This window comes from Anastrepha ludens, chromosome 5, assembly GCF_028408465.1.
Source record: "Anastrepha ludens isolate Willacy chromosome 5, idAnaLude1.1, whole genome shotgun sequence".
In the NCBI taxonomy this organism is placed as follows: domain Eukaryota; kingdom Metazoa; phylum Arthropoda; class Insecta; order Diptera; family Tephritidae; genus Anastrepha; species Anastrepha ludens.
The window spans coordinates 2314793-2336582 of NC_071501.1; the positions used below are offsets into that span (position 1 = coordinate 2314793).

General features: G+C 35.7%; 1 protein-coding gene across 5 annotated transcripts; it reads left to right on the forward strand.

The window, feature by feature from the left end:
- Positions 1-822: 822 nt before the first annotated feature.
- On the forward strand, positions 823-15375 carry LOC128865344 (nonsense-mediated mRNA decay factor SMG5). 5 transcript variants are annotated; one of them, XM_054105566.1, is made up of 7 exons: positions 823-1025; positions 3935-4258; positions 7092-8776; positions 8850-10174; positions 10742-10874; positions 10942-11100; positions 11166-15375. In XM_054105566.1, exons 2-7 carry the CDS (start codon positions 4065-4067, stop codon positions 11405-11407), a joined length of 3738 nt encoding a protein of 1245 aa, XP_053961541.1. In that variant the 5' UTR covers positions 823-1025; positions 3935-4064; the 3' UTR covers positions 11408-15375. The 5 variants fall into 5 exon arrangements, with proteins under 5 accessions (XP_053961541.1, XP_053961542.1, XP_053961545.1 ...); XM_054105567.1 differs by lacking the exon at positions 823-1025 and adding an exon at positions 1215-1465; XM_054105570.1 differs by lacking the exon at positions 823-1025 and adding an exon at positions 1215-1422.
- The last annotated feature ends 6415 nt before the right edge of the window (positions 15376-21790 follow it).

The window sequence follows — 21790 nt, forward strand, 5'->3', positions numbered from 1 at the left end:
AAATGTATTCTATAGCTGAATCAAAAAGTTAGTCCAATATTTTGCCCAAAATAAGTTAGTAATTTAATTTCATTAATGTTCAATAATTTGGCAACGAGCCATGTCTTGTACCATTGGAATGCAACTCTGTGTTCTGTGGAAATATTTAAATTGTGCGTGAAAGAGAGAGAAAATGTCATCACGAAACAAATATATATAACATAAATAGATATGTGCCAATGCTATTTTAGTATCGATACATTTTTATGAAAACGTGTAAATCTATTTTCGGACGCACAAGTAACAAGGTGCATATTTGTACAAATTTCCATGCGCTCTTGTCATCTAACTTTATACGTGGGTAGGAATACGGCTCAAAATTTATCGTACTCTTCATCTAACTGCTATTTTGTATCTTTACATTGTAAAAGTACACAAAATTAAAAATTCGATTTTTTATGAATTCCTACGGCTGTTAGTAATTTCTTTTCAAAGGGCCCATGTGAGCTCAGAACTATGGTATTATTCAATACAAAATTAGCTATTTCAAAATCAAATTTGAGTGTATTAGTAACAATATTCGTAGATTTTACGAAAATCCGTATGCGGTTGATCTAGCAATAACTATTAACCAATGTAATAAAAAATATTCGTACTTATATTTGGAAGCACTGCATTCAGCATGCCCCTTATGAGCTAAGAATATAAAATAAATTTGCTTGAACATCGTTATACCGTTGTTGTGAAAATTTTTCTAAGTACTTTTTCCTGATAACTTTTTCATATATTTGGAGAATTTATCGATACCAAAGGTATTTGGTCCATACCTACATATGAAACGATGAAAGGCAAAAGGTGATGTAGATTGAAATATAAAAGAATCAACCAGAAGCAGCTGTGTGAATAATTTTGCATGAGTGGATGAAAAAAATAAAGTATCTACCATTTTCGACATAAAATTAAAGTTTTGAAGTGTTTTAGAGAAGCTAGTTATTAAGTGAAAATACGCTGGTCAATAGAAAGCTGACATTTTTGATCGCATAAAGGTAATTACCAATTCCTGAATTTTGCAATTTCAAGTGCAGGGAACGAGGAGTCATCGCAAAAACAAATATTCTAAAATAAAATGGAATGTGCAAAACTTACATATTGATTATTCACTGTGAATGTGTATGTAGACTTGTTTGAGTTTGCGTTGCTCAAGGGGATATGAGACGCAATTTTTCATTGTAATAAACAGTCTTCCAATATAAAAAAGAATTTCAAATATGAAAAAAACGAAAAATAAATAGGATAGCTTTTAAAGATTGTAGCCCAACAAATTAATATTATGGTGGACTAATATCGTTAGTTTGCTTGGATTTCAAGGTCGCGAGGATACATTTGTGCGCAAAGATTGAAAGAGAAATGAATTAGAGATGCGTGGAAATGTCAAAGTAAAAAGTAATATTTGCAAGTTTCAAAAGTTTGTGCTGATAAATAAAAAGTAAGACCTTAATATGCTCTCTACAAATTCTTGTCGCCAAAATGGTGGGTCCAGCAGTAGTCACCCGTACATGCATGGGGAATGTTCATGCTGCTACAACAACCATCAACAACATCAACGAGAACACCTCTAATCACGAAAGTAGCGTTAGAACTCCTTGCCGTCATAAACCTGTGTTTGTATGTCAGCGCGTTGCAGATTCAGAATAGGAAGAGAGCAGCCACCACAAATAATTTATAAAATAAAAAGTACATAAGAAGACATCTACTGGATCTTGAAAGGGCTAGATTCATACCCTGAATGAATTTGAATCGTATCAGGCTATGGGATAGGCGGTAACGGATGCAGAAGTTATAGAGGCTGCGATGACAATAACAATATGATTTCGGTTTTTGGCAAAAGCCCCAAGATACTACCAAAGAAAAGAAAAAAAGATTACTCTACTAAAAAATGTGTTATACAAGTTTAGATGATAAGATCCCAATTAGTATCTAGTCGCAGAACACAAGACATACATAAATATATGTAACGGATCTCGAATATTCATATAACAGATTGGTTAGGTTGAGCTTTATTAAGTTTCGAAACTTTGGCTGAACGAAGGAGAGACAAATTAGTGCTACTGTTTTAAGTTCGAGTTAATAAATTAAACGGAGAAAAATCATCTAAAATTATGAAAAAATTTCATCAAGCCTGTGAGAAAGCTTCTCCTTATACAATTACTCTAAAAAAATTAAAGGGATTATCAGATATGTCTAATCTAGAAAAAATAATTGAAGTGCGTCCATTTCTAACAACACGGCTGATTTGTAAATCTAGACACATACTAAGCATTTCTGGCACTTTACATACCGTGGGATTGCTCATCATATACATATGTATAATTATTTAAGAATGCAATAAATTAACTCTTGGCTTTTTAATCTTTTCGAGCTCTAATTTATGTAACCGAATCCCTTCCTAGGCAATGTCTGGTAGAATATGTTCCATTTTTAGTAACGGTGGTTTATCTTTTTTTTATATAACTTATACCAGTAAATCCAGCCACTCTTCGCTGCGGCTCAATCTGATATGAAATTATTGGAAAAGTAAATAAAAGAATTTTAGTGATGAATTGATGTTGATCTTCGAGTACGGTGGCTCAAATTTAACCTTAGCGAGTCCTGACAGATGGACTTCTGAAGGAATTAGTTCTAAAACTAATGGCAGTTTAAGGCCATCAAAAATGTAAGACATGGTTAGGACAACATACATATGAAAAAAAAGTGGATGCCCTAGATCTACTACCAACTAGTCTGTAAGTCAACACTTCAACATAATTTTACATAACCTAGCCCAACTTAATACACCAGCATCATAGATTTTTTGTACAAATGTAAAACGTATGGAAATGCGTCTGAGGGAAAATTTAGGTGAAGGAAATAGGAAAGCAAAACACGAAAAACATTATAAACATGGACGATGGAAAATTTCGCTGGTGCAATTGTGGTGGCGTGCAGAGTAACAACCTCTGAGAGTATAAACATGTCGACGATGGTAGACCATGGCTCGACACTTCGCCTGCAGGGCTTGAATTATCGACGACGTCAAATTTGATAATTTCCAATTTGACAGGCGGCAATGGGCATATGTAGTGATGTCACTAAAATATGAAATGTAAAATTTCTGTTATTTAACACAAAACAAAAAAAAGCAATAAAATAATTATTCTTATTAATGTAATTAAAATCTATGGTTTTAAACAAATAAATCGATTTTTTTAATAATAAACGAGAACGAAACTATGTTCTTCCATAACGTTCGCGAAATCGCTGCCGTTTAAGAAGCTGGCTTTTCGCCATTTGCATACAAGGGAATTTTTCTGCGCTTACTTTGTGAAGTGCCGTCGTAGAAGTGCTTGTACTATAAGTTTCTATGAAAACTAAGTAAAATTGTTATGCATCTTGGCTAATAAAGCTCTTAGTTTAAATATTTTTCTTAACTATGAAGCGGACAATTAAATTTAATTTTAAAATTTTAAGTAAAAGTATTTGTTTTTATTTGATATGAATTAAATCGGCTTAAGTACCATTTTTAGAAATATGTTAACTCCAGCGCCACCTTTGAGTACCTAAATTTTGGGATACATTATTTCTTTTCGTATAGCTGGTATATGTTTTGAGTTTCAGCCAAATAAATACGATTTTTAGAGATGACTCGACCACAGACACCTATCGATTCCAATTAGAAATATTATTATATATCCATTTACATATAATAATATTAAAGTTCCTCTTTTCTAAATAATTTTAAGTTCACAAGGTTTGCATCTAATCTACTTTAAATATTTTATGAATCAAATATTTTTTAGTTCGTGGCCTCTGTTTTGTGAATGTCAAAATTGTCGAGCTTCTACATATTTTTCCCAACACATAATCTTTTATTTCATTTCATATATTTTGTTAACGATATATTTTTCTTATTTTACAGCAATAACACGCTTTTTATCGGGTAAAATCCAATTCGCAAATAAGTCGCTGGAAGTCACGTCATCTGTAAAGCTAAAGAGAAAAATAAAAACGTGACGGCAAACAAAATCTTATAACAATTAAATTTAATAATGGAACAGGGTTTCAGTTCCGGGGGCTCGAATGCCTCCGGCGATAGTGTTGGAGGCTTTGGCCGAAATAGTGCTATTGGAAATCCCAGTGCAGACATTGTGAGAGGTGGTGATATTATTTACAACAAGAATGTCACACATAACAGTGGGGGCAACGGTAACGGACTTACGCCTGAAGTGAAGGAGATCTATAGGTAAGAACTGCTTCATAAGCAAGCATGCAAAGCCAAGAAACGAAGTCAACGTTAAAAGTGGGAAAGTAATTTTTAAATTTTTTGCCGGATAATAGTTTATGCCTTATGCTCTCATAATGACATTGCTATTATTATTATTTATTTATTGTTAGTATTAAAAATATTTTACATTTCTTACATTATATTATTTCTCTTATTTCAAATGAATTCTACCCATTTTTGTTTAATGCTATATATCTTGTCTCGTTTTTTGTTTCGATTGGTAATGCATTGTTGCTATGACGCTTTAGCTATTATCATTATAGCTTCACGTGTAAAAATGGGACTACATATATAGGCATGTGCTAAACTTCTGCTGCCATATTCTCAGCTATGATCAAAAGTATCATATTCGTAAACTCAAGTCGAAATATGATAGTAAAACAGAATTATTTCTTATTCTCTGCATTTCTAGTGTTTTTAACACTAATTTTAATAGATTCTGCAGGGAAAAATATAGTACTAGATGTGAACGAGAATATTATCAGTTCACTTTGAAGCTCAACTATTCGTGTTCTTTTTTCCAAGTTAGCCAGTGGTATTTTTAACATGGCGATGTCTCCCGAAATGTTAATTATCTGTTCATACCTTCCTTACCAATTCATACTAAACAGAAACAATTCTAGTACAAAATGTTTCTAGAATAACCAGTTTTAGACTAGTTAAAATGAAAATAAATTCCATTCCATTCGATTTAAAATGCCCCATTTCATGTTAAAAGTGTATAAAGAATATGTTTTATTTTCTTGAAATCAAATGGAACGTCTTCAGTACAATAAATAAATGGTCCAAAATAAAGCAACTAATTTGCACACCACTTGAACTTTTACTACTGCTATTATTCTAGTCAAGGGGGAACTACATAGTATGATTTCTTCTCTTAAACAGCAGTATCTGAACTAAAATGTTTCGATACTAGTTAGGCTTTTCCCTGCAAGGCATAAACTACATACATAAGCTTAAATACATGCATATGTATGTGCGTGTATGCGTTGGACCTCATATTGCGCTTATCAGTTTGCTCTGTGTTTCAGCTCAACTGCTTCGTCGAAGTGGGCTCTGAATGGCAAATGCATATTAACCCTGTAGTCAAATGTACTAGTTTTAAGCTCTCTCGCAACTAGTATGGGTTGTGCATCCGACTAGTCAGGAAACTGACTTCGTTCCATAAAAACAACTGGTATTTTTTACATGGCGATGTCCTACCAGATGTCAACTGTGGGATTTCGATCAGAAATATACCAGTCTCATACTATGTGTATACCAAAATAGATAAAAAATTCGGATCGAAATATGGATCAAAACAATTACATAATTTACGATTAAGAGGGGTAATTAAAAAATAAAATGAATTCATGAATACACACAGTAAAAACCTTTTTATTAAGAATAATTTAAAATATTAAAAAATTTAGCCTTATATTTGATAAGAATTGATTGAGGGGAAACATAAATATTTCAAAATTCCCATATCCCAAAGTTAAAAAATAATATTTTTCATGTAAAATAAACTTTTTTTTTTATCCTTCCCAGTAGTACAGTAATAAATATATTTTTGTTGACAAAACGACGATATATTTAATTATATAATGTATATATGTATATTATTCAGTTATATAAAAGAGTTTTATGCTGCCTCCGAACGGCAGATGTTTTTTTATGAGGAGCTTTTTCGTGACAGAAATGGAGGAAATTATTAGAAAACCCTTTTCTATCATTTGGTGTTCGACCGGGGCACTACTGAATGGTAGTCACGCACCAAACCATTCGGCTACGGCGACCGTTTCAATTGATAGTTTTGAATATGTACCCGCTTTAATGACTTACAACATACCCAAATGAAAGTTAAATAAAAGTTTGAAGTCAAATAAAATAAGCCTGAATAAATCGTTTTATAATTGGTACAAATGTAGTCTTTTTCGGACTAGTTCAATTTCATTCAGGAAATACTAGTTGTAAAGTAGTACTTTTACTGACAAGTTAGGTGTTTTACTGAGGGAGAGAAAATATATCGCTCGATTTCGCTACATACACACAACTGTTGCAACCATGCGCTGAATTATGGGTATTTTTCCGACACAGAATGTAGCGAGTGGCGCTTTTTTGTTAAATTCTAAGTCCGAAACACATTACGCTAGTGACTTCTCAAACCTACTTCAAAACCAAAAATGGTAGAATACAAGACAGATGTCAGTGCAGAAATTGAACAAACAAAAAGAAGAGGAAGAATAGTCAAAAATGAGTGGAAAGGCAACATTATAAAATAAATCTTTCCAACTTTTACATCTGCACTCGCATACATTTGCACAGTAATGTTTATTTTCTGTACTAACGGCACTCAATTGACAAATTCGCTCAAAATAAAGTAGATGTTTTCGGAAGGCGCCGCCTTCTGTATTCCCTGCACCGTTCATCAAATCTACTTCTTGAAACACAAAATTTTAGTTTACTTCCGGTAAGCGGAGTGCGTCTGCACAATTTAGAAATTGTTGGGGGAAGTTGCACATAAAATAACAAAAAAAGGAAATACATATTAATATGAATATGTGTGATGTATATTTGTATTGCTATGAATTATATTAAAAGTGTCTGTTCGTCCACTTTTTTCACTGTCAGACTACACAAATGGTTTGATAAAACTTCGAAATGCAAAACGTTTGATTTTTCTTCAAAAGAGCGTCAAACGGCTTGTCAAACAAAGTTTTTTAGAACATCTTAGATATACCATTAATTAATAGACACCAGAATTTGAAGCAAAATCTTTATATCAATGCGTTTCATGTTTATATCACAGATCTCTGTATATTATTGCCAAACAACTGGACGACGAGAAAAAACACATAAGCACTATTTCCCAACTATTTCAACATGACCTGGAAGAGAAGCGTGCTCAGCTGGTGCAGCTTTGCAAGAAAATCATTTTCAAGGATTATCAGTCGGTGGGCAAAAAAGCGCGTGAAATTATGTGGCGCAAGGGGTATTACGAATTCATTGCTTACGTGAAGAAAAATTGGCATAAAGAGTTAAAGGACATCACACAGTCGGGCACCCAGGACAATCTGTTAAAAGTAGAGCGCTTTTTATGCGCTGGCATATCGAACTACAAACGTATGGCTGCCAAAATGGAGGAAATCTATGATCTAGACTTGAAGTACTTGATCGATTTTAGCATAATTAGCGATGGTTACGTGCGCGAAATCGAGCACAAGCAGTCGGACGACGACGTTGGCGGTGGCGACATTAGTGCCGCACATGCAGTGGATAAGAGTTTGGAAGCAGTTTCATTTGCTTTGGACACCATACATTCGGCCCTTTTAAGCTTAGGCGACTTGCATCGCTATTTCTTGGATTTTCGCATTGATACACGCCTTAAAGTCACCAAACAACAGGCGGCTAAGTACTATTTCGAAGCGTTTAAATTGAACCCTGCTATTGGTATGTCGCAAAATCAACTTGGCACTCTATACTATGGCCAGAACCATGATTTGGATTCCATTTATCATTACTTGTATTCATTGGTTAGCATTGTGCCATTCGAGTTGAGTGAAAACAATGTTTGTAAGCTATTCGTCGCACATGCTGAGTATTTGGAGAAATTGGATCCAGAGAAGATAGAATTCAGTTTGCAAGATTTCTATGCACGCTTCTATTTGATTGTGGATATATTTTTCTTCGATAAAGAAGTGCCCGATTTTAATTCACTCTGCCATTGTGTACTGGTGGACCTGCGTAAAGTGCTCTGCTCGAAAGCGTTCACAATCGAAGAAGGCTGCATTTTCAAAATAGTCTCAATACTCTTCTTTTGCTTGTCGAAACTGAAGATGATAAACTCGCAGAAGGTTTACTCTTTAAATGCTTTTCTAGTGGCCGTATGCTCTGACCTAATGGATGCGTGTATTGTGAATCTCGAGCAAACAATCTTAGCCAAATCCGTTGAGAATGAGGAATTCCATGGCATGTATGCCGATAAGTTTGAGGAATTCAATATGGTTGTGCGTAAGTCGCGCAACGAGTATAAAAATTGGCTTGTAACCATCGGTGAAGCTGATCGGAAAGAGAAGAAAGCTAACGCAAAGCCATCTTTAAAAGAGTTCTCATCTGATTCTCGCGAGAGTCAACGCTCCAATGATGACTATGTCATCAAAACTCAGGATAGCCATAAGCATGCCAAAATGGATGGTGGGACGGATAAGAATGTTGATCCGATATCAACGCGTTCAAGCGACGAGGCTAAAGAAAGCGATCTAAAAACCCCGCTTTCCTGCAAGAGTAAGAAAAGAGGTATGAAATTGCGTCGGCGGAGGCGCAAAATTGCACAATCAGATGATAGTTCCTGCTATGATACCGAGAGTGATATGGATACGGACTTTAGCACAGACGATGAGGACTATACCGATCTGAGCTCGAATTTCGATACTGATTTCAGCGATATTGAAGTTGAGCCAGTAGCTGATGACCGAGAGGAGGCAGACGAAACTGGTAAGTCCAACACTAAATATGTAAGCAATTGAATTATATTTTATTGGTTAATGTTCAATATTCATTCGTTTAGATTTTGCAAAGCGCACTACTAAATCAGAACTGCAAGCGCAAAATGCACCTCGTTTATCCTCTGCCGCTTCCAAGGAAAGCCTCACTTCGAACGAAGGCGTTGGTCCGACTTTCTCTGATAATGAAGATATCGTAATTGAAGAGGAGAAAATTATTTATCCCGATGAACAGCAGGCACAGCTTGTAAAGCAACGCACTGACTCACAGGAAGTCGATAGCGAGGAATTGCTGCGCAGCTTCGAAGTTTTGCAGTTGAATGGCAGCGGCTCACTTAACTTTAGGAATACCGACAATGAAGAATCAATGCCGCCAGTCGCTGAATATAACGAAAAACGCCAGCCTGTTGACGATGTGAATTTAAATCCCGGCGAGCCGCCAAAGAAATTAGTTTATCGCAATAAGTATACTAAAATCAATCCCAATATTATTGTTGAGTTTGCCCGTCATGAGCCGACTATGCGTGCATTGAAAATCCTTTACGATTGGCTACGCATCAATCATGAAATACTCTTCGGCTGCTATCACTCCAACCCGGAGTTCATACACAAAATTATGAAGTTGTTAAATTATTGCAACATCGACATTTTCACTCGCAAAGTGTACTTCGAACGTGAGTTTTTGACTACGCCCAATGTACGCACCCAACTCGGGGACTTATTTGATGTGCGTGCCAATGTTCCATTAGCTGAGGATTTCGTTTTCAAAAATTTCGACATTTTCCAAGGCACACAACTTACTCTAGATTGGGAGACAACTATACGCGAACATGTTACACCCGAAGAGGAGTGTATTTTGCGCATTTTCAAAATGGTCGATTTCGGTTTCTTTATTTGTAAGCAAAAGAAATTCAACTATCGCTTTTGCGTAAAAACACGCCGTTTTACTGAGAATGCGAAGAAGAAGCGTGAGGAGAAGAAATCATCCTCGCGCCGTCGTGAGCGACGCACGATGAAAAACGCTACACGCAAGCGGGCCGAAGGACGGACTCGTCGCTACTCGGATCGCAAGAATGGGATCGTACGCAAGAGTTATACTAGCAACGAAGAAAAAGATACTGTTGAGGAGTGTAAGAAAGTGCCGCGCAAAGGTTACTTACGTAATCGTAATATTGAAAAATCGGTGGCCAGCTGTAATTCCGGGGGTGCTGGGGGCGGCGGTGGTGGTGGCACGTCTGCCTCAACGACCACAAACAGCGCTGTTTGTGACAAAATATTGATGCAATCGAGTAGTGGCGCTGACGAAGAGCGTTCAGAGGCAATGTCGAAGAAATGCGAGATTATGGGCAAGTTGTGGCTAAAGAACGAGGTCGAGACACTTGAGGAAGAGGTGAGTGTGTGAGCAATATTTCATTTCTCATTTTTAACTTCTTACCACTTGTCCAAAATGCCATCCGACGTTTATTTATTTATCGTATAAAGTCAAACAAAATTCTTATCGTCAACTACTACTTATAGCTAATATTCGTGAACTATGCATATTACGACAAATTAGGAAATGTGTAGATAAACAAAATTTAACACGGAGGGATAAGCATCCATAGATATAAAGACATCGCGAACGGCAGAGTTTGAGATGGTCTTAGGAGATTTTTCGAGTAATTTGTCCTTTTCTGAGTAAAATGGATAAAATTTTCATTAAGTCCTGAAGGGAACAAGTAAGCGAATGCTTTATGGCAAACATAACAATTGAAGCCTTCATTAGTTATGCTAAAAGATCTGATCTGCTGATGCAATAGATTATCCAAAAAAATTTTCTTTTAACATTCTGGGAAATTTTTTTAAATTTTGATACTATACAAATCAAGCAGAGAAATCAACCCACCTTTCATTCCTATTACTTTAATGCTCCCAAACCATTTACCCTCAACTAATTTTGATAAACAACCCGTTACAGCTACGGAAGAACCCCTTGAATATCATCATGACTCCCTTCTTGGTTGTCGATGCAAAAGCTTTGACTGAGTATAATGGCATTGTGAAAAATTTGGTGAAAACCAAAAAGTTTATTGTGCTCATACCAAATGCAGGTAAAACAAATTCATTGTATGTTTATATTTCTGAAATTTTTAAAAGTTACTTTTCTTCCTTAATTAGTTTTGAATGAGTTGGACGATTTGAAAAAGCGCAGTGAAAATGCGCGCAATGTCATACGTTGGCTGGAACAGGAGTTTAAGCATGGAAATCGTCACTTGCGCGCCCAGCGCGATAATGAGAATTTGACCCTATCGCTGTTGAAAATACCCAGGAAGTTGGGTAAGTTTAAATAAGATATGCTAATAAATTTTCGAAAATACATTCATACATTAATTGGTTTGCAGATCGCGACGCTAGCGTCTTTCTGCAGATAGCCCAATTTTGTAACCATCTCGTTGCCAATCATTCTGATCCCAAATCTACCGAATTTCAAACAAATGTTGTCACTTACTTGTCCGGCGATTCACTTTATGAGAAACAACGCAATCAAACGAATTTCAGCTTCACGGGCATATTGGATGCTATACCAGTACGTTATGAACAGATATCTAATTTCTATGCGAAATTCAAGGCCAACAAGAAATGAACCCATACACGCTGCAGGAGCAACGCCTGCGTGGAGCGCCTGTGTGAACACGAGATCATAAACGCAAATGAAGATATGATGATTACAGCAGGTGAAAAATACGAGCTTACGAAGGAAGAAATATCTATGAAAATGAAAAAAATCATATCAAATCAATTCAAACAAAACCAAGCAAACAACACAGAAACAATTCCAAAACGTAAATGATGAGTGGATTTATTCAACGCAATAACAACAGAGGCGGCAGCGGCAGTAATAGTAGCAGCAACAACAACAATTCAAAATGCAACTGTAGACGCGTACGAGCAGTTTGAAAAATCCTTAAAAGTAAAAACTACAACTTAAACGAGTTTATTTGAAAAATCAGGACTGCGATGATGGAGAGGAAGGTGGGTGAAGGCGGTGATAATGGTGACGATGACGTTGACAACGTTTACCGTATGTTGAAGGTGTGACGTTGATGTTGAAGTATAGGAAGAAATCAACGGTTTCTGGCAACGACATCAAAAGCAGCATTTAAACAAATCATGGTAACATGGGTGGTTGCGTTGGGCATAAAGCTCGACGTTGGGGAAAAATATAATTTGCGAAGATGATGGCGTGACAAATAGGCGATTCAGAGAGTTTATGCTGACGACTGCTATAACAATGTCAGCTTTTAGATGAGCAGTCATTTCGAAAATTATGTATTACCAAAAAATTTAAAACAATAGCCCAAAACAAAAGTAAACAGGAATATATATAGAAACTACAGAATCCAGTCACAAAATTTAAGTACAAAAGTTCGGGAATTTTCAGAAAATAATGAAAAAAGACATTTAAACCATTCTTAATGTGATTAGTAGGGATGCAAAACTGATCTTTTCGACCGTAAAATCACTTTAGTTATTGCCAAATTTTTTGCGGTTAGCAATAGTTGCTTACGTTACAAATTTCAACAAAATGTTTTATATTTTCAGTATATTATTTTTTTCAAAATTTTAGAAACTTTTAATTTATAACAATTCTGTTAAAATTGAATAATTGTTTCTCGAATTAGTTTACGCAGAAATTAATATTTTCTTTGAAGCTTATTTTTTTGATTAAAATTTTCTCGAATATAAATTCTTTTTCAAGTTAGCCCATAATTCTTCATAAAAAGTATTTCAATATATAATCGCAAAAAATATGCTGAATAATTTTACTGTTTTACATTCTCTTAACGAAAGTGATATAAAAGTCTAAAAGTCCAAAAATTCAAAAATGCAAAAACCCATAATATCGTTTCCATGTACAATCCCATATTTGTAACTGCTCTCTGATGTACTCGATGCTATGAATATCAGCAAATATACCCGTAAGGACCGCGCTATCGTCGAACCAACGCTTTCGTTGCTTATGTATTTGTGTAGTTATGTTTGTGTGCGCGCGGTTGCGACGAAAGGTTTGTCTACAAGCATTTCCAATGTAACACAAAACACTTTCAAACATCATCTATCAAAATATATAGTCTACATTCGCATTCGATTTGATATGTGAACTGAGCAAGTCGCTTATCATTTGCTAAAATCAAAAAACACAAAAAAAAAGAAACAAAAAATCAATTGGAGAGACCTTCCCGATTTTGTGAAGCAGGTTTAAATTTATTCAAACCATGTTTTTGATATTGTAAATGCTGCACCAAGCTTTTCAATAGCCAAGCTTTAGGCATCCCGCTTGCTTGCATAGCTGCAGTCTTTCAAATGCACTATCGCACATATCCGGTGTGGTCTCCAATTCTTCTCTAAATGTAGGAGTATGTGTGCGCATCAGCACAATTTTTTTGTCGCTAGACATTTACATTTACATTCGTATACGCATAACTGAACTACGTCGTAACCCAATACGAAAGAAAATTCGTGACACAGTTTTCCTATTGCACAGTGTGTCATATTCGTATCAAAATACAGCTAAATATATACAATACATATGGGAAATGCACTCAACTATCAATGTGTGCTCTATGCTTTGAATGTACATATGTAACGATGGCAGTTCGGATATCGAATGTATTTTACGTTTTCCTTTGTATGACGTTGTGCTTTCCATTATTTCAGTAAGTTTTGTGGATTTAAAAAAGTCACTAGTAAAACATGTAGGTATGTATGTTTGTATGGCACACTGTTCTTGGGCAACCGTCAGTAAACCGCTTTCAGTCATATCAGTTAGCTAAAGTTGGCGTATTTTTTAGATATACCGAGAAATTCAACTTTACCAAAAAATCTTTCACATACACATTTTTTTTAGATTAAAAGTTTAGATTGCAGTAAAAATCTATTTTTGCCACCAAAAAGTTCAATTTTAATTACATTTAATTTTGAGGACTTCGAATCCATGCAATACTCCAAAATGTTTGCAATAGAATTTTTCCATAGTAAATATGTACAATATTGGAAGTAACGTTAGTCGAATCTGTATGATACTTAATACTCCATTTTCTAAGTTTCCTTGTACGGCATCCTAAAAATTAAAAAAGTCAAATTATCTAAGTATTTTTCGCATACATTTTATTTCAAAAGAACTCCTTATGTTTTTAAACAGTGACTATTTCCTTCCGTCCACAAAAGCACAATAATCCAAAATTGACGGCTGCTTAAAACAGTTTTTGCACAGATGTACATACATACTTAAATATTCGTTCTGTGATTTATAAAAGTGGATTAAGAAAGAATTACGCAGGACACAGCATGGGCATTTTCACATCTTAAATATTTCTATAAGAACCCGAAATCGTACGAAGAAGTCTCTATTAAATCCCTCACTTTTGAAAGCAATAAGATATTATTCATTATGGATAAATAAATATCAACCGTAACCATTCACAAAAGATTAAAAAAATAAATAAATAATTTAACCTCAGAACCAAGTTCCCATTCATGCAAACCAGTTTTTAATCGGTGAAGTCCCCCTCCCTTCTATTTCGAATGCCCCTGCTGAGTCCTGTGCACTTCTTGCAATTCACTTTTCATATTTCACGAATTTCATAATATTTTACTTAAGTAACAATTATTTTTACTACAAAAAAAAAATCATATCGGAACCTTAATTTCAAATCATAATTACTTTGTAACTTATGTTAATCATAGTCATAATCCGTACTCATTTTTAAGGCAGCTGATCTGCCTGCGTTATCGTTGTTTTGCATTAAACAAAGAAACAAAAACAAATTAATAGAAAACAAAAAAAATTATAAAAAAAATTTATAAAAAAAATAACAAAAAAATAAAAATTACGAAAAAAACTCTTCCCATGAAAGCTCCGCAAGTTGGTGTAGCTGCTTTCACAAAAGCTTTAAAGCTCACCGTCAAACTTCGGCCACTTGTAGGGCGTATCCCTCTTGTGCGCATAACTTGCACCTATACTGAGCTTTTCACTCCATATTACTATCGGTTTTAGATTACCTAAATCTTTGTGCACTTTAGTTTTTTAGTATTTACATTAATATTAAAAAATGAAAGCGCAGCATTAGTTTATAACTTTAAACGTACTAATGAATTTCCGTTCGATTTATATTCGGTTTGTGAACTTGAAAATTCCTCAACGCGTTTTAATAACAAACAAATTTTTATTCCTTAATTTGCGCCTTATTAAAATATATATAAACAGACATATAAATGATTTCCTTGCCTGTCCCCTCAATCTCCTTAATAATACTTGAAAATAAAAGTATAAAAAATTCTTGCTCGTCGGGTTTAACCAAACTTATGCATACATTCTAACTGTATCTATATGCCGTTAATCTTCAAATTAAAAAAATATTATTAATTAACAAAATTTTAATTTGTTGTCTTTACATGTTTTATCTTAAAATATTTTAGATCATAAAATATGTGTTCAAAATATTGCAGATTTTAATTCCCTTAGTTCATATTATGTATTTCTCATAAATTGAAAATTTCTTGTATTTGTAAATTGGTTTATTACAATAGCAGTAACAATAAAGCTCGACAGCAACGAAATACGATTTTGTTTTATTTGTAATCAAATTACGGAGGGAGTTATTAATGGTTCACTACGCCTTAGAATTTATTTTTAGGAGAAATTTAAACTAGATTCACCGGTCTCCTATGCTGGCGATTGTTCGATAATGACGTCCGGCAATGGCATTGATGACTTGTGCTCTAAAGTGAACATTAGCTCGCCAGCTTTTCTCGCTTTTTCTGTGCGAGAAATCTCCAGCTTTCCCCTACTAAATCCTCGGAGACCCACTTGGACGAAGGAGGTCAAAATGTCATTCTCGTGATGCTATCTGATGGTGGTGACCTATCCATCGCCACTTTCTGCGTTTGATTTGCCATAGGATGGGTTCCTCATCCATTGATGGTGTTCGGCAATAATATTCTACAGATGATGCGGATGCTTTTGTTGACGAAAGATTGTAGCCTCTGTGTGATGGTGTTAGGGACCAGTAATAACAACAATACTGACCTCACACACGAGCTGGATATTGGCAGTTTAGTGCGCCTGGATATTTGCGACCTCATCCATACTGTATGCATTCGCCCGAGCGCCGCCCTTGCGTTAGCCTCCAGTTGACAGCTTCATCTGCTCCGCCGTTTGCCATGTAGTGCAACCGATGTAGCAGCAACTTTCGACAAATTCACCTTCACAATGAGGCTTCCATGCTGCCGGTCATGGCGCGTAGTAAAATGCTAAGCAAGTAATTTCTGCTAGGGTGCTATCATAGCAATCACCCCTGCAGACATTTGCTAGAGTCTGAGCCACCTTTCAGGCGAGCCAGGAGATATTTCCTCCACTACACCGACGAGATCCAGTACCAAATACGACTGCAATTACGGGATCGGACAGTACAATAAGTACAATTGAGGACACACCTCCCTAAACTCTCGACCCCCGAATGCCGTATCGGAGTCCAACCACCAATTGCAGACGCAGTCCTTCAGCTGCCTCGTGAGACCCGCGTAACTTTAGCTCCATTACGGCCTACTTATCCGGAATCAATCCCCACTATTCTCCTTATATATCCGGCATGAGTCAGTGTCGTGCGGTGACACTAACCACCTATTCGCATGCCATATCAAACCCACTCACCTAGCACCTCTCTCCCTCTGGACCCAACCTGTCGAAACAGAGCGTTTCCTGGGCCTACTGTTATATGACATGGTATGTCGACATGGTAACACCTTTAAAAATGTAAAAAATAAACGCTTCTTCTAATAAACGTCATTTTAAATAAATAGAGCGAAATTTTTAGACTTTTTAGATTTAGAATCAAACAAACACATTTTTATATGAATTAGGTGTGAAATTAATCTTCATCATGAAGCATCATATGCAATCGTCAGCCTAAGCATATGCTGTAAAATTTCCAGCACGTGGCGTCCGTTATTTTGTCAGACAGTCCAGCTGCATTTCCGTAGCACGGACACCAACCGAGTTCTTACAGGGTGTGGTTTTGCATTTCCAATGACTCTTTTATTTTATTAAAATTTACTTACTTTTTTGTTTATAAGACGCTTTAAACAACGAAATTCAAGGTATTTATCGACTTATTTATTATCAATTTAATAAAGAGTTCTGCAAAATGTAAATACGGACACAATACGAAATAAATAAACAGTTAATAATCTATAGGGAAAGGTTTATCTGCAAAAAAGTAGAAGCCAAAACAACAGCAAAATATAAAAGGAAAATATTGTACATACATACATGTGTAATGTAAACACGACGTGTGTTCAAAAAATAAGGTGGTTTTTATTTTTCTCAAAAAATATTTATTTATTCAACAATTTCTATTTTATCTCCTTCAAAGTAGTCCCCCTCAGATATAATACACTTGTGCCAGCGTTTTTTCCAATCCTCGAAGCAGTTCTGGTATGCGCTTTTTGGTATGTCCTTGAGCTCTCTCAGCGATTCGATTTTTATCTACTCAATCGTCGCAGAACGCCGTCCTTTCATGGGTCTCATCAATCTTGGGAATAGGAAAAAGTCGCAGTTGATAACGGTGTTGTTTTTGGATAAACAACCTCTCACAAGCAAAGATGATTGGGCAGGTGCATTATCATGATGCAAAAGCCATGCATTTTTTCCGACAATTCCGGGCGTTTTTTTCGCATTGCTTCACGCAAACGGCGCATAACTTCAAGGCAATACTCCTTATTTACCGTACGACCTCGTGGTAGGAACTCCTGATGCACTACGCCACGGTAATCGAAGAAAACAGTGAGCAAAACTTTGACGTTTGATTGAGCTTGGCGTGCTTTTTTTGGTCTTGGCTCTCCTGGACTCTTCCATTGGAACGATGGGCTTTGGTTTCGATGTCATAAGCATATACCAATGATTCGTTACCAGTTATGACCCTTTTAATTAAATCTGGATTATCGTTGACGTCATTCAATCTTCTCGACCTCCAGTGAAAAGGTTGTACCACTTGTAAACATTTTTTTGACTCAGAGTACTCTCGCCGTATGGCACTGTCAACATTTCAAGTGTTTTTGAGCACTTAATTCCATTTTTTACACAAAATTTGTTGCAACTTCTTTGATCCATTTTTTTCGATAGCAGAAAATCGCCGAACACGCAAAACACTTGCCTTATTTATGTTTGTCACAAACAAACTAAACATGTTATATTGCTAAAGCCGTGAATATATCTTCCTCTTGGCAGATGAAATGTTTCGGCTCTATAACGGACAAGGAGCGCGGTCCACACCAGGAGAAAAAGCAGCGGAGCGACTGCTGACAATAGGCTGATGGCAGCAGCGGTGGGATGAGTCACAAAGCGGACGTTGGACCTACAAACTCATACCACGTGTTGATGAGTGGTTAATGAGAAAACATGGAGACACCGACTATCACCTTTCGCAGTTGCTCAGCAGACATGGCTGTGTTCAGGAATACCTGTACCGTTTTAAGCTGGCAGACAGCCCTTTCTGCCCAAACATTGACGAAAACTCAGAAGACGTCATGTTTTATTGCGACCGCTTTAGAGAGGAACGAACTATACTGGAGCAAGCCCTGGGACATCAACTGTCCTCCAGCACCCTCATACGAGATATGTGCGCAACCAGCGGTAAGTGGGAGGCAGCGCAAACGTTCGCAGGCAAGATTATGACGCGACTTCGCCATATTGATTGGGAACGCAAAGCGTTTCAGCAACAGAGAAGCGGACAGTTTCTGACGAACCGACAACAAGCACAGACGTTTGAGTGAAACACTCAATACAGTATCGTACAGAAGACAAGACGGTGGTGAGTTAAGATAACATTACTGCAAGTTTTCCGATGTCTCCTCTACCACCTATAAACACAGTGGGAGTAATTGGGACTATCGACGGTGTATAGCCTTCATATGCCTACAGGAGAGGAATCTGGACGCAGGTACCTGTTGTGTCTTCGGACATAAACGCTGCTCTACACAGAAGTTATACTTTTGTGGTCCAAGGGTAGAATTAGCCGAGGTGGAGGATTGTTATAGTATTAGTGGGAGCGTGCCCTACATGCCATTGGTGTGACGGTACCTTTGAGATGTTTCTGACATTTTGATTTCAACCTCCTTTAAAAAAATATCTTCGAGACGAGTGTACCAACATAAAAAAAAAATAATAATCGAAAGTCTCCCGCAAAATTTGAAGATTCAACTTAATAATATATATTTTTTTAACCTGGTACTCTCGGAGATTTGCTATTGCCTGCTGTCTACTCACTTGTTTGACATAAAACACTTTTAGTAAAAAGAAAACGCGCATGGATTTTTAGTTATTTTTATTTTTTATTACATACTTTTAGCGAATGTGCAAATTTCAATGCGAATTTTTCATACTGTTCAATAATTGTTATTTAAATATGTCCTTGCATTGCAACTAAGTTCCCTTAGAGTTCACTAAGTGGTATGCATACAGTGAGTACTCCTACAATTTAGTTGCAAATACATACATACGTACATAATTGCTTAGTATTAGGCGATAAATGGAAAACAATTGCAAAAATTCCCGATTCAGTACAAAATTTACTAATTCCCAATTTACTCAATTAATTTATAGCTGATTTTTAGCCAAATGGTTGCATTGCCGCTCAAAACGGCCCAAACATTTTCGTGCGATTTATTTTATAACAAATTATTTAATTTAATTTAATACACGCACACATATGCAGATACATACGATTTATGCATTTAAAGTCTTGCTTTTATGGTTAAGCCATTTTTTATGCCTACAATTTGTTTTACCTTTTTTGTTTCTGTTAAGTGTACAATTGAATTCCCTCTTATGTATGTGTGTAACATGGCAAGTTTCCATGTATGCGTGTGTGTAATATGGTAAGTTGGAATTATTTATTTTCAAGTGCAAAGTTTGACACTTCTAAAGCATTGCTTTACATCGAAATTCATATAGCTTTTTATGTGTATGTGTATGTGTATATATGTATATATATATTTTGGCATAAAAGTACCCATGTGTGTGTATATGCCTACAATCACCTACATGTATTTGTATATATTTATATTTCTGTTATATATGTAAGTGTACTCCTATTCTTTTTTCGATATTTCCATATTTTCGGTGATTATCATTTCAAACCGCGCACCTAAGCGACTGTTTTGCTTATTGTTCATTTTCATATCTCATCAAAAATAGCATAACAATGCAGTAGAACACAAATTCTTTGCATATATAATTTTTTTTTTTTTAATTTTCGGGAATGCCTTAAGCTGTCTTAGTAACACAATTCAAGATTGTTTTTCGATATTTACATGCTTCGAGATTCTTTGCACCTTATAAAATATAGTCCCAAGTTATGTATAGGCGCCTTCGTTCGGCCTTCCGAATTCGCTGTGTCGTCATGCTCCATGAATAAACAAACAAAAGGAAGGGGAATTTGTGAAGAGGAAGTGTAGGCAAAAGCAATAGAAATTACCAAACCCAAGAAACACACACACACAAACTTTTTTGCCACGGTGGAATCCGCATACAAACGCAAAAAAGCGGCATTTGGAGGATTTCTTTTGTGTTTTCACAATTTAACACGCGGCAAACCGCTTTCATTAGTTTGTTTAGTTTGAATCTCACAAATCACAATATTCCCAAGTCATTTACTGAATTTTCCCTAAACATGTAATTCCTCCTCCTTTTGTTTGTGTTGTGCGTTTGGTTTGTATTGGAAAGAAGCCTGACGTTAGACTTGTCAAAATCGCGAAAAAATGAAGTTACTGTTTTAGGAAAACGCCACACTCAGTATTCAATTCGCCGTGGTTTTACCTCATAAAACTGGTATAACTCATCATTTCACAAAGAAATGCAATTTTTAACGCTTGGCGAAAAGAAGATGCGTAGAATATCACGCCGTCTAGGGAGTATTGTTGAGTTTTTTCCCATGGCTAGAACAAATATGAATAGTTTACTGAGCACTTCTATAATATACACAGCTCTCTTGTAGATTATGTGTTTACATACAACTATCTCTCTTCCATTTCAAATGGAGGAAAGCTGTGCGTTTCTATGCGTTCTACTGCATTATTATATTGTACCTTAATTCTCATTAAATTACTTTTACTTAATTAGTTTTTGCATTCGATTTTGTCTTTATAAGCTTCGTCAAATAAGCGTGGTTCCTTCAAAAATTCTCAATTTTAATTTCTTCACCATTTCATTTAGGTTAATTATTATTATTATATTTAACATTTTAACGCTCATCCGGAAAAAAGCAAAGTTTCAAAAATAAATAGAAAATGAGAAAGTTGAAATATTCATATTAACTTCTGCAATAAAATATTTCTTATTTTTTATATACAATATTTTTTTCATTTTACAAATATGATTGTAGTTATAAGATTGCATACCTTATTTGTCAACTTTAGTGTTTTCTCATCAAACATACATCCATAACTAACAAGCTTAGCATTAATTTTATTGAATTCGTTATTCAACCATTCCGGTCTTCTTCTTAAGCTTTCATTCATTTCATAAATTTAAGGGACAAACGCGCACTTTTTGCTGGCTGCTTGCCATGTCTGTGAGGGAGTAGACAATTTTTGTTTGCAAATTCAAGTAAAATATGGTTCAAGTTTAAGCTGGTACAGGGTTTTGCCATACTGCGTTCAGCTTCAGCTAAAACACTTAAAATATCAGCTTTTCTGCGGAAAAAAAATAAACTCAAACAAAAGAGAAAATTAATAAGCACAAATAACCAGGGAGCAACTTAAAATGTGGAGAAAAATGTAGCTTTTTTATTTATTTATTTGCACTTTGCACAACAGGTGCATTGAGAACTACTCCAACGGCAGCGCTTGAAAGAATACTCAACTTAACACCGATTGACATTGCGGCGGAATGCCTAGCAGCTAAATCCGCCGTAAAACTCAGCGCGACAGGCGAATTTATCTGTAAAACATTCGGACATAGCTCAAT

Excerpts from the sequence above, each read along its gene's own strand:
- LOC128865344 (XM_054105566.1), top strand. The coding sequence starts at position 4,065 with ATGGAACAGGGTTTCAGTTCCGGGGGCTCGAATGCCTCCGGCGATAGT. Across the intron at positions 10,875-10,941 it reads TGTGCTCATACCAAATGCAG|TTTTGAATGAGTTGGACGAT; the intron begins GTAAAACAAATT and ends TTCCTTAATTAG. Across the intron at positions 11,101-11,165 it reads GAAAATACCCAGGAAGTTGG|ATCGCGACGCTAGCGTCTTT; the intron begins GTAAGTTTAAAT and ends ATTGGTTTGCAG.